Source organism: Emys orbicularis, chromosome 7, assembly GCF_028017835.1.
Source record: "Emys orbicularis isolate rEmyOrb1 chromosome 7, rEmyOrb1.hap1, whole genome shotgun sequence".
NCBI lineage: Eukaryota > Metazoa > Chordata > Testudines > Emydidae > Emys > Emys orbicularis.
Window position 1 is genome coordinate 69,554,536 of NC_088689.1, and position 13,159 is coordinate 69,567,694.

The 13,159-nt window shown below is 41.8% G+C and overlaps 1 protein-coding gene across 1 annotated transcript in view; it reads left to right on the plus strand.

Annotated features, from left to right (window-relative positions):
- The window catches only part of ERCC6 (ERCC excision repair 6, chromatin remodeling factor), a 79,227-nt gene that overhangs the window by 62,169 nt on the left and 3,899 nt on the right, over positions 1–13,159 (plus strand). Inside the window, exons 12-16 of the mRNA XM_065407807.1 lie at positions 1,821–2,039; positions 5,289–5,399; positions 7,961–8,080; positions 10,326–10,420; positions 12,992–13,137. Coding sequence (XP_065263879.1) covers positions 1,821–2,039; positions 5,289–5,399; positions 7,961–8,080; positions 10,326–10,420; positions 12,992–13,137 — 691 coding nt within the window. The remainder of the gene's footprint in view (positions 1–1,820; positions 2,040–5,288; positions 5,400–7,960; positions 8,081–10,325; positions 10,421–12,991; positions 13,138–13,159) is intronic.

Genomic DNA, 13,159 nt, shown 5'->3' on the forward strand with positions numbered 1-13,159 from the left:
ATCATATGTAGAGCTTCTGGTTTGGGGGATTTATTAATTTCATTTTTCCAGGTTTATTTTTAACAATTTTTCAGTTCTCTGTAGATGTCCAAAAATTGGGGGGGTTGGCCCTTTCTCTTTGTTTATACAGTAATGAGTAATTTCTACACAGTAGCGCTCTTTAGAAATTACACGCACACACACACCCATAGTCTGCCTTACTGCTCAGTATAGACAAGTCAGTAGGTACAATTAACCAGTCCCGGTGGTTTTCTGGTGTTTTATTTTTGTTTGTTTGTAGCCAGGGATGTTTTATCAGTTAAAACCAAAAATCAGAAGTCCTATTTATAAGGGGGCACCACTACCTCTGCCTCTTCTGGCCATTTTGTGAGTCCTTTAATTTCTGTTGTCAAAATGCCTGAAACTGTAAATGAAATTTTTTAGGTAGAAACAAAAGGTTTTGTTTTGATATTACTGAAACATTTAGACTTCTTTAGCTTGATTGGAAGTATTTGAAAAATGTGATACAAATTCACGAATAGTTTCAACCTGAAACTGAATTTTTCTGCAAATAAACTATTTAATCTGAAAAATTTCTCCCAGGAACCATGTGTTCCTTCTGACGTATTGCCTTATTTTGGAGGGATGCTAGTGAGGGCAGCTATTTCAAATTGCAGCTTTTGTTATACTGAGTAGTAGGTAGAAGAATGTGTATAACGGAAGTATTCGTAAGTGGGTTTTTACCTGCATCATATCTTAATATTTACCTAGAAGTTGTCCTTTACTATCTAAATGTTTGCACATTGATGTAGTGTTTAACACTTCATTGGGCCTTTAACAGATTGGTTTGGTGCTCTGACTCACTCAATTCTACAATGCTGGGGCAGTTGCTTTTGTAACTACAGTTTTCTCAGTGGGGAGAGAAGGGATTATACTTATGGTATTTAAAATGTCTAATGAATAATAGAAAAGAATCCATCTAATGCAGTGATGTAAGCAGTGGTCATTATCAGCATCCTACACATGTTCTGTTGAAACATGTTGAGACAACCCACTCTTAAGTAAGTGTGGATTCTAGAGGTTGTACTTGCCAACATGGGAAACTTTCTTTTCATCTTCAAATTCTCTCCCAGCATTTGTGCATTTTTGTCGCGAATAGATTTTCATGATCTTGTCTGTCACAATTTTCCTATTTTCAGAAGAAAAAAAGAAAATTGTGAGAGTCTTTTTTACTGAAAATATAGCATCACTTATGAATTTGCACCACTTTTGGGGGAGAGAAATTCATTTTATGAATAAAGAAAAATGAACCAATTCAATAATATGTTTAACTTTTTTCCCTGGGTTCTTTATTATTTTTATTTTTATTTTTTCCATCTTGGCTCAGTTAGTGCAAACAAATCAGTTTGGACCCAACCTATGCACAGAAACAATTTGTACTTGCTTTATAAGTCCAGCTGCATATATAGCAGCCTTTAGCAGGTGATATATTTTGAATATCTTTACTGGAAGACCATGTAATGTGCAGTTGGATGGAACTTCTTGGCTTTTGAAGTGCTAGAAAAACTATGACTAATATGGATTACATGAATGCAGAAACTGTTTTAGAATTTTTGTAACATCACCAAAATGGGTTCTCATATAACACAGTATTTCATTGGCAACTGTATAATACCTTTTACTGAAATGGGAACAAAAGTGTTCTGGGGTAAAAACCAGAGCACCAGTATTCACCTGCTCAGTGACTATCAGTTTGGTCCATTATTGTCTCTTCTTAAATGTAACCCATGGTAGAATGAAAAATTTGCAAGAAAAAGACATTTCTCTCCTGTATTCTGTAGGTTTTCTCTGGACTTGTAGCCTTGAGAAAAATATGCAACCACCCTGACCTCTTTTCTGGTGGTCCCAAGATTTTGAAAGGTGTGCCAGATGATGAGTTAGAAGAAGCAGATCAGTTTGGATACTGGAAACGTTCTGGAAAAATGATAGTGGTAGAGTCCTTACTGAAAATATGGCACAAGCAGGGTCACAGGGTGCTGCTATTTACCCAGTCGAGACAGGTAAGAACATCTAACAAACTTATTACAGTTATGCAGTAACTGCAGTAAAAAAAACAACACTTCCACCAGATTAGGGGTGGGTGGGTGGGTGTGTGTGTGTGTGTGTGTGGGGGTGTGTGTGTGTGTGTGTGTGTGATCTAAAAAGACCTATAACTAGAGGCTAGGATATTTTGTGGATTCCTCAAAAAAACAAAATTCCAATTATCCTGAAAAGTGTCAAAGTGGGAAATTTCTTTGATTCTTAGATGTAGAATAACTGGAGGGTAGACTTCTATACATTTGAGTTCCATAAACTTTATTAGCATGATAGTGTATACCAAGTATTGCCCACGTAAAATATGTGGAGCCAAATATTGCTGTCACTTACGTGAGTGTAAATGAAAACAAGTCCTTTTGAAACCACTGGTGTAACTAGGAGTGGAGTTTGGCACAGTAGTACAGTACAAATAACTGTCTATAATAGGGCTTCACATGCCCTGTGCCATGAGTCTTTTTCTGATTCAGTGATAGTTGGTTACACATCATTAGGTATTCCTGCCATGTCTTTAATTCTCTCAGAATTGTACTGAGTTTTTTGCTGTTCAAAGGGAGTTCTTACAATTTGGAAGTTTGAAGTAATATCTTTCTTGCACTTCATATTTTGGTCGGAGGAGTAAATGCAAATTGCAGCTTCCATTTTGCCTATCACTTCTTTTATAAAGTTGTTCCTTGGCTCGACACTATATATTTTTTTAATGAGATCACAAGTTTGACTGATAAAAGTAATAGTGTTGACATAATATACTTAGACTTCTGTAAGGCGTTTGACTTGGTACCACATGACATTTGATAAATTGCTAGAACTATATAAAATTACCATGGAACACATAAAATGGATTAAAAACTGACTAACTGATAGGTGTCAAAATGTAAGTATAAATGAGGAATTATCATTGAACAGTGTGTTTCCAGTGGAGTCCTCTAGGCATTGGTTTTTGGACCTATGCTATTTAATGTGTTTGGTTTTTTTTTTTTTTTTTCAATGACCAGGAAGAAAACATAAAATCATCACTGATAAAGTTTGTAGCTGACCAAAAAAAAAAAATTGGGGGAGTGGTAAATAATGAAGAGGACAGGTCACTGATTCAGAGCAATCTAGATCACTTGATAAACTGGCTGCAAGCAAACAGCATTCATTTAAATACAGCTAAAAGTAAACATAGACATCTAGGAATAAAGAATGTAGGGCATACTCTATCCTGGGAAGTAGTGACTCTGAAAAAGATTTGGAGGTCATGGTGGATAATCAGCTGAACATGAGCTCCTAGTGTGACTCTGGCCAAAAGAGTTAGTGCAATCCTGAGATGTATAAATAGGAATCTCAGGTATGAGTAGAGAGAGGTTTTTTAACCTCTGTATTGTGCTGCTGGAATACCGTCTCCTGTTTTGGGTCCAGAATTCAAGAAGGATATTGATAAGTTGGAGATGGTTCAGAGAAGAGCCAAGAGAATAATTAAAGGATTAGGAAACATGTCTTATAGCAGTAGACTCAGAGCTCAATCTATTTAGCTTAACAAAGAGTTTATGGGGTGACTTGATTATATTCTATAATTGGGGAACAAATATTTAATAATGGGCTCTTCAATCTATTAGAGAAAGGTATAACGTGGACCAATGGCTGGAAGTTGAAGTTAGACAAATTCAGACTGGAAATAAGGCATACATTTATAACAGTGAGAGTAATTAACCATTGGCACAATTTACCATGGGTCGTGGTGGATTCTCCATCACTGATCATTTTAAAATCAAGATCAGATGTTTTTCTAAAAGAGCTGCTGTAGGTATTATTTTGGAGAAGTTCTGTGGTCAGGCCAGAAGTCAGAGGGGTCAGGAGGTCATACTAGATTATCTTAATGGTCCCTTCTGGCTTTGGAATCTATGAATCCCGAGTAACAAAGAATGGTATAAATTACCTTGTATAGATGCATGAGTGTTTTTCTGATTTTTCTTGTCCTGTTCTCCTTACTGAATGTTCCAAAGGCAAAGGCTACTTGTCCTGCTTCTTTTTTGGGTGATGTGATGTTAGCATCTCTCCCTCCTGTGTCTCTGTTAGTGTATTAGTGTGTCCATTTTAGATCTACAGTGTTGTGGAAATGAAAACATAGTTTAAAATAAAAAAATCTCTAGCCTTAACTTTGGATGGTAATGAATGCTGTGGTCTCTACTATTCTTGTACTTTCCAAAAACTGGGTTCCTTAAGAGGAAGGAGTAATGTTTGAATTGTAAAGGGTATTAAAGCATGTGCAGCATGGCTGTTTTCTGTGGCACATTTGTAAATCTTCAGCCATGTACACATACGTCACTACCTTCTTAGGGGCAGAGGGGATAAAAGAGGTCCACCCAGATGACCAACAGTTTGTCCAAGCAAGATGGGAAGTTGAGCCTCATCAGCATCTCCTCTCCTCCAAAAAAGTAACTTGGAAGCCTCTCCATGTGATATGGCCGGTTAGGGGAGAACCATTCTCTGGCATGCTCCCCCTGCAGAGTAGCAGAAATAGGCTGAAATGTTTAATGCTGACAATTCGGCATTGATGTTTTCTGTCCTCCATTACATGGCTGCGTGGCAGCTTTGGTAGCCTATGTGGAGTGTCTGCTGTAGGCACTTGTACATGCAGAGCCCATAAAACTGTTCCATCCCACAAGTTCAAAGTGTATACGTGGCTTTCCCTTCTTCCTTGTTCCAGAAATGCATGACTTCACCTTGCCTCTGCGGGTTCCCTGGAGTGTTCCATTCCCTCCCTGGTAATTGGTCTTTTGAGGCCATGCCCCTTGCTGCATTCTGTCAGGGCAAACACCCTCCTTCCCAACAAGAGGATACGTCACATATTTTTCACAGCTTCGTATACACCTCTACCTCGATATAACGCTGTCCTCGGGAGCCAAAAAATCTTACTGCGTTATAGGTGAAACCGCGTTATATTGAACTTGCTTTGATCCACCGGAGTGCGCAGCCCCGCCCTCCTGGAGCACTGCTTTACCGTGTTATATCCAAATTTGTGTTATATCGGGTGGCGTTATATCGAGGTAGCGGTGTAATTCGTGAATTTTCTGTTCTTTAGCCTTCATAAGTCCCCCCCATTCCCACCCAGGAGAGCATGATCTATCCCTTCAGTTGCAATTGCTGTTAATACCAGAAATAGTTTTGACTTGATCAGATAGTCAGTTAATCTTCATACCTGGATTTCATTCAAATCCTTTCCATCACAATAGATGCTGAAGATCCTTGAAGTATTTCTGAGAGACAGAAACTATTCCTACCTCAAGATGGATGGTACCACGACAATTGCATCCAGACAGCCACTTATAACAAGATACAATGAGGTGAGAAATTGCAACCTGTCCATAAATTCGTATTGATAATTGATGCCTGAGCTCAGTTCAGAGTAGACTACGTTGGGCATTCCCTCTGGTCAATCTGGTCTAAGGAAGCAAGCTTTTGGCATTTGAGTTGATTCAGAACTGCTTATCTTAGTGTGAAGGGAAAGAAATCACCATTTTTCTCAAACTGAAGTTTGGTTCTCTGTTAAAACAAAGCCCAAGACTGAACAAGAAAGAGAACTTCATTGTAAAAGAACAAATCAAGTTTAGATGGTTTAAAGTGTGATTATGGTCAGAAAAGTGAGTGAGCAAGCAAGGCAATGCACTCCCAAGTATCTACTCCCCCTACATCTTTGTCATATCTGCTGACTTACCTGACAAAATCAAGCTTTTACACTTGTTAGCATAGCAGAGCCAATACACCCATGGAAAATCAAGCTAGATTCTTTTCTGCATTGCCAACAGAAGGAGTAGCTATGGTCTAATTATAGAATCGCTGTTACTTGGGATGAAGAGGCAGAGAGATCCCAGGAGTTTGTAACACCAACATATGTCATTCTCCACTGAGGCAACCACTGCCATTATTAAGATGTCAGAATGCCTGCAAGAGATCAGCTCCTGGATGAAGAGCAGCTGGCTCAAACTCAACCCAGGCAATACTGAAGTGATACTGGTTGGAAGGGGGAAATGTTTCAAAGAACTAACTGTAACACTGTTTCTCCACATTCTACTGAAGGTGTATAGCCCCTATTTGTCAAAGTGAGACGAAGCCTCTGCATCTACATTGACTCCTCACCTAAGTTCCCTGTAAGCTGCATGGCCGTGCAGCAGCCTATTTAACACCGCGCAGGTGCTCAGGGAACCCACCCAGGGACCTACCAGGGGAGGGGCACCCGGCCCCAGCCTAGCCCAGCCCCCAACCTGCCACAGCCGGGACAGCCTCCCCAGCCCCAACTATGCCACAGCCCAAACCTGCCGGGGCATCCCTACTCCAGCCTGAACCCAGCCACGGCTGGGGCAGCGTGGCCCGGCCAGAACCCAGCCGCAGCCAGGACAGTGCGGTGCAAACCCAGGCAGCCCGGCCCGGGCCCAGCCCCAGCCCAAACCTTTCGTGGCTGGGACGCCCCTCCCTGAACCTAGCCCCGGCCGGACCTGCAGGAGCCAGGGGAGGGCGCCTATCCTGCGGCCTCAGCCCCGGAGCTGCCGTGGCAGGGAGAGGCACCTCTCCCCCCCAACAGCCCGGGTGCTGCTGTGGGGAGAGAGGGCTGGGGGGAGTCCTCTCTCCCCGCCGTAGCCCCAGAGCACCCTCCTACACTCCAAACCCCTCATCCCTGGCCCCACCCCAGAGCCTGCACCACCAGCCGGAACTCTCTCACCCCTGCACCCCAACCCTCTGCCCCAGCCCTGAGCCCCTCATCCCTGGCCCCACCCCAGAGACCGCACCCCCAGCCGGAGCCCTCATACCCCTGCACCCCAACCCTCTGCCCCAGCCCTGAGCCCCCTCCCAAACTCCGAACCCCTCGTCCCCACCCACCACATGAATTTTATGTGCACCGATATGAAGGTGATGTGTCACATATCACTTCCATGTTGGTGCATGTAACAAAATTCATTCCGCACATGGGAGGGAAAAATTAGAACACTGCTCCTCACTAAGGGTATGTCTACACTTTGAGCTTGGGGGTGTGATTCCCAGCTCGAGGAGACATACTCACGCTGGCTCAATGAGAGCTAGCATGCTAAAAATAGAATATAGCCATAGCAGCACAAGCAGCAGAAGGAGGCAGCCACTTCAGGTATGTATCTAGTGACCAATGGGCATGTACTCAGTCCGAGTGTGATCATCTTTAGTAAACATTGCAAAACCTTCCTTTCCTTAAAAAGTCCACCATAGCAAGAATGGCACTTGTAACACGGATACCCCCTTCCAGCTGCCCTTCCCCCTGCAAAAAATTAATTAAAAGGCCTGAAACAAACCAGCCGACAATAAAGCCAACTGGAGATTGAGATTTTTAACCTTAAAATTGGAAAAGTCCACTAAGGGCTTCAATATTGCCCATCCATTTTACATAGAAGGTGCTCAGATGCAGTGGTGATGAGTGATATTATAACACCCTAAGACAGATAGGTAACCATTTGAAAAAATAATAATTTGACTTGTAAACTGGATCCAGAAGTCCTGGAGAGGAAATATTTTCTGCTTCCATAGCACCTTTAATTTAGGAACATAGGAATTGCCAGACTGGATCAGCTCCATGAGCAATCTAATCCAATATCCTTTCTCCAACAGGGACCAGCACCAGCCGCTTCAGAGAAAGGTGCAATAAACCCTGTGGTGGGCAATTATGGAATAACTTGTCTGTTGTGATTGGATTCTGGGTCTCTGGATTATTAATGGTGGTCTTCACTTCTATAGTACATGTTGAAACTAAATTAACCCCCTTTTCTTTACATAAAAAAGTGCATAATACAGCCAAGAAAATAACGTGACAAGAGCATCACTACTTCAGACATTCTAGCTTGGGGTGTTTGCTAAATCCTATCTTGTGTTGCTTGTATTACAGGATACGTCCATCTTTGTTTTTCTTCTTACAACTCGAGTAGGTGGTATTGGCGTCAACCTGACAGGTGCTGACAGAGTTATCATCTATGATCCTGATTGGAATCCCAGTACAGACACACAGGTATTTTTGGCTCAGAATGTATCATTTAACAGCTAAGTTTAAAATAAAAATGAGGATTGAAAGAGGTAATCTAAATTATTTTAAATAACTAGTGAGAGATCAGTGTTATGCTGCTTCTATTTCAGCATTGCAGGTGTTTGAAAGATTTCAGTGTTCTTTTCTGTAGCTTTCACAATCTCGCATGGCAGGGGAACTGCTATGTCCCTTTTTTCCCCTTAAATATAAACTGCAGTACCTAACCAGAACACCTTAGAAATTTATTTAATAAGCAGAATGAATGAACGATAAATGTTCAGAACAGCACCGACTGCTATCTGAATCTCTCTCTAGCTGGGAATGGTCTCTCAGTGGAAGTTGCCATTATGCCATGTACATCTGAGGAAGTTCTCTTATCTAATTATATGCAGTAGGACTTTGGGAATTCTGGTCCCATTTCAATGCATGAAGCTGCAGGGACTTTAACATTGTTTTAAAAGGTAAATTCTACTTTTTATTAATCTGAACATGGTTTTTGGCCAAATATTAAGGTAGCCCACACATCCAAAACTACCATATATACTCTATCATAAGCCGATTCGTTTATAAGCCAAACCCCGCAAGATGGATAAGTAAAAATGGAAAAATTTTATGACCCGTTCATAAGCCAACCCTATAATTCAGTGGTCAGCAAACTTTGGCTCACGGGCCATCAGGATAAGCCGCTGGCAGGCCAAGATGGTTTGTTTACCTCGCGTCCGCAGGCACGGAGGTAAACCTAAGTAAACAAAGTGTCCCGGCGTGCCAGCTGCTTACCCTGACGGGCTGGGACAGCAACTGGTGAGGAAATTTGGGGGGAGAGGGGGAGAAGCTGGGGGTCAGGGGAGTAACCCCCTGTGACCACCCCCCACCTGACCCCACCCCTAGCCCGGGACCCCCACACTCTCCCCATCCCATCCCTTCCCACCTTATCTGGGGAGGGCCAGGGGAGGATGTCTCTGGCCTGGCTAGAGCTGCTCCGGCAGGCTGGGCAGCGCGGCCGCAGCCTGCTCCGGCGGGCCAGACCCAGGCAGCACGGCCACAGCATGTTCCAGCGGGCTGGGCCGGGCAGCACAGCTGCAGCGTGCTCTGGCTGGGCGGGTGGGGCACGCGGCCACAGCCTGCTCTGGGGGACGGGGCGGAGCGGCACGGCTGCAGCCTGCCAGCCCTGGAGCTGGAGCTGGAGCTGCTTTGGAGGCTGGGGGAAGAGCAGCGTGGCCAGAAGCGGAGACACTCTGGCTCTGCCTCTTCCCTTCTGGCTCTGCTGGCTGTGCTGCCTCTGTTGGGGGGAGGGGCTGTGTCCCACCTCTCCCTCTCTATACCCGTTCATAAGCCGACCCCCTTCTCTGGTGCTTCCCTTTTTTACTAAAAAAATTCGGCTTATGAACGAGTATATGCGGTACTTTGAAATTCCTCTGCTTTCTTATGTGTTCTGATGGGGGCTGCATTCCCTGAATTCATCATTTGAAAACATCCATGTCAGCATGGTAGTTTCCTATTTGATTGTAAATTAAGCCATGTAAAGCCATTAGATGTTGAGATTATATTTTATACACTGCAACTTTCTTTCTGAAAGAGTTGGGCTTTGTGTAAAATAGCCACACTTCTAAATAAAATTGCTCTGCAGTACTTTTGTTCTCAGAATGCATGCATGTTTATATGGTGTGGGGGAAATACATTCAGTCTCTCTGTGGATATCTTTAAATGTAAGTTAGGGACTTACCCCTCTGAAAAAGGGGGGAAAATGTAGCTCCACTAGACCATCAGCACAGCCCTGTGAAACTCCCTTCACAGATGGTCTGGGTGACCTGAGTTGTTCTGTATAGGGTATATTTTGTAAGACCTTCAAGTTTCAAGGTAAATTGTGGAGGAGGAAAAAACTGTTGGGATGCACATGTATAAACAACAATTGATTTCTGAAATGGATCTTTCTTGGGGATAAGTTTATCCATGGGAAAACATGGTTAGATCACATGCTGGTTCCTTTCTTGTTGAAATTTTACATAGATTTGTATATATTGTTACTAGAGTCTTATCTTTCTAGGAAGCTGGCCCATATGGAATTGTTTTCATTTCCTATCAGTGTAGAAATGTGATCATTATAATCTCTTGAACTATTTGTTAAATTTTCAAAGTAGATTTAAAATACATAGTAGTATCAATAGCTCCCTGTGAATACAACCCTTTGCTTCCAGAGGGTGGGTCTGCTAAACACATCTTTATGCTCTAGGCTCGAGAGCGTGCTTGGAGAATAGGCCAGAAGAAACAGGTGACTGTTTACAGGCTCCTTACTGCAGGTACTATTGAAGAGAAGATTTACCACAGGTCAGTAGGACCAATATTCATTGATAACTGAACTGTGCTGGAGGAGGAACGGTTGGAGTGACTTGTCCTATCCTGCAAAAATGTAATCATGACTGCAACTTTACTCAAATGAGTAGCAATAATAGTAGTAATAATAATACCTATCTCTTCCAGAATGTTTTTATCTGTAGATTTCATAGCAATTTAAAGGAGGTCGGTATGATTATCTCTACTTTATAGATAGAGAAACTGAGGAACAGAGGTGAATGACTTCCCCCAAGGTCACCCAGTAGGCCAATGGCAGAGCAAATAATAGAACACAGGAGTCCTGAGTCCTAATCCAGGACACATTGCGCTGGGCCACGCCTACGCAATTAATTTCTATGGGATTATCCATGTAAGCAAAATTAAGCACATGCTTAAATCATTCTTCATTTTTGCCCCTTATAGCAATCCCCTTGTATATTTAGTAAATCATAACGAGTTATACCATTTAGTATTCTAAATAGGACTCTGCAAGTATTTTCTTATTCTAAACAAGGAGAATGCTGTAGAAAAATTGAAATGGACCTTAAGCATAAGTAAATAACCCACTGCTATTAAAAATAATCTCTTAACAGATCTATTCCCTATGTTTATTCAGTCAGATCAGATTACTTTCATTACAAAAGGAAGGCTACTGCTTTTTTTATTTCTCTTAGCTGTGCATAACCATTGCAGCCATAAACAAGTGAGCTGGAGTCTGCTAATTCTGATGCATTGTCAACAGAGTTGTGTACTGACACTGTGGTAGTTGAATGAATACAAGTTTACAGAATGCAGTGGTACACCACACAGCTGTCAGCATAGAACCAATTTCAATGTTATAAAGAAATGCGTTTTAAATTATTTTCTTTTCCATTACCTGCCAAAACCTGATATTTACCTGGGAGTGCTATTGCAGGTATATAGTCTGAAATCAATAAGATTTCTAGTATTATGCGTGATATGTGATACATAGTATAAAAAACAGAATAGCCACTCACCAGACTTTATAGTTTTGCTTCTATCCCCAAATTATTAATTTTACAAATATCAAAATGAATAAGTCCCCATGAAGAACTGGTTAATATTCAGATGTATGTTTAAAATGCATACAAACCCCTTAAAACGTATACACTTCTAAATCAAAACTACTTTTTAGTTTGCTTCACCATTCAGTTATTGTAATCGCTCCATTAATGTGAACTCCAAATGAATGTACTTAGGTACTTCGACGTCATTTGGATGTACATTTCTCTTCACAATGGGAACATCCTCTTTCAAAAGGCAGATAAATGAAAAGCTCTAAATAATCCAATACCGCACTTATGGAGAGCATTTGCTATTTGCTTCACCACACAGACACAAGGCTTCCGCTGCTAGTTGGCTCGCTTCCCACTGACAAACATTGGTTCAGTTTGACTAACCCTGACCACACAAAGGAAGTGGGGTCTGATCTAAGGGTTAGAACAGCCATCAGAAATTCAGTTCTTTTCAGAGAGCTGTGATGGACTCACTCTGAGCCTTGAGCAAGCAACTTTATTTCTCTTTGCCTCAGTTTCCCCATCTGTGAAATGGCAGTAATACTGACCAATCTCATGGGGGTTTTTGAAGCTTAATCGATTATTGTAAATGCCTTTGAAATCCTCTGCTAGATAAGAATTATTATAATTATTATTACATTATGCTATAGTTCAAAACCATGTTAATGTGACCTGTCTTTGAACACAGATTTTGCTAACAGGGCTCTAACACAGTTTCCCTGCACAGTGTTGACAAGGGACTAACTATGTTGAAAACTGTGGTGTGGACAAGGGGGAATGGTTTTGAGAACTATTTTACAATCCTATTAGGCCATGCCTACTGTGGACGGGAAAAGAGCATTAATAGCTTGCCATTGAATACAGTAGTACAAACAGGGCCTAACTGCAGGGGTGGACTAATGCTAAACAGAAGCCTAGATCTACCAATACGGAATGGAGTGTTCTGGCAGCTTAGTTCCCCCAGACTCTGTTCCTCCCAGTCCCTCTGGATGGGCTCTTGGTCTTCCTCCAGCCCTGTGGGGTAGTCCAGCCCACACCAGCAGACAGTCGGGCTCTGTGCTGCTGCACTGCCTATGTGATTTGTGGCCTCTCTAACCAACATCATACCATTTAAACTTCATCACTTTGACAATCTCGCCCTCTTCTTTCACAGAGCTTCCTGATGGTTGTGTGGTATACATATGCAGGGTTTCCAGTTTTAATGTACAAAAAACCCTCTAGCTGTGAAGTTATTTACTACTTAGAATAAATGAAGTCTCATAGGACACTTCAGGATGGTGGGTACCTAGTGTGTTATGGGATTGCTGAAATGCAATAAATTCTTATGGTTAACAATTTAGTGGGTTGTTTAAAAGTTACTAACTCAGATTGTCTTTGTAAAACAAACATCATCTTCCCACCACTTAATTGTTCTGCAGGGTAAAATTCATGATGATAAAGTTTTCTGCTTGAGCACTGTATTCAGTACTTAAACATAGCTAGACATTGTTTCATGCCAGCAGTACAATTTTATTTAATATTTTTCCAGACAAATCTTCAAACAGTTTTTAACAAACAGAGTGTTGAAAGACCCAAAACAAAGGCGCTTTTTCAAATCCAACGATCTTTACGAACTTTTCACTCTGACCAGCCCAGATGGGTCTCAAGGGACAGAAACTAGTGCTATTTTTGCAGGTACATGAAATCATTTTACCTA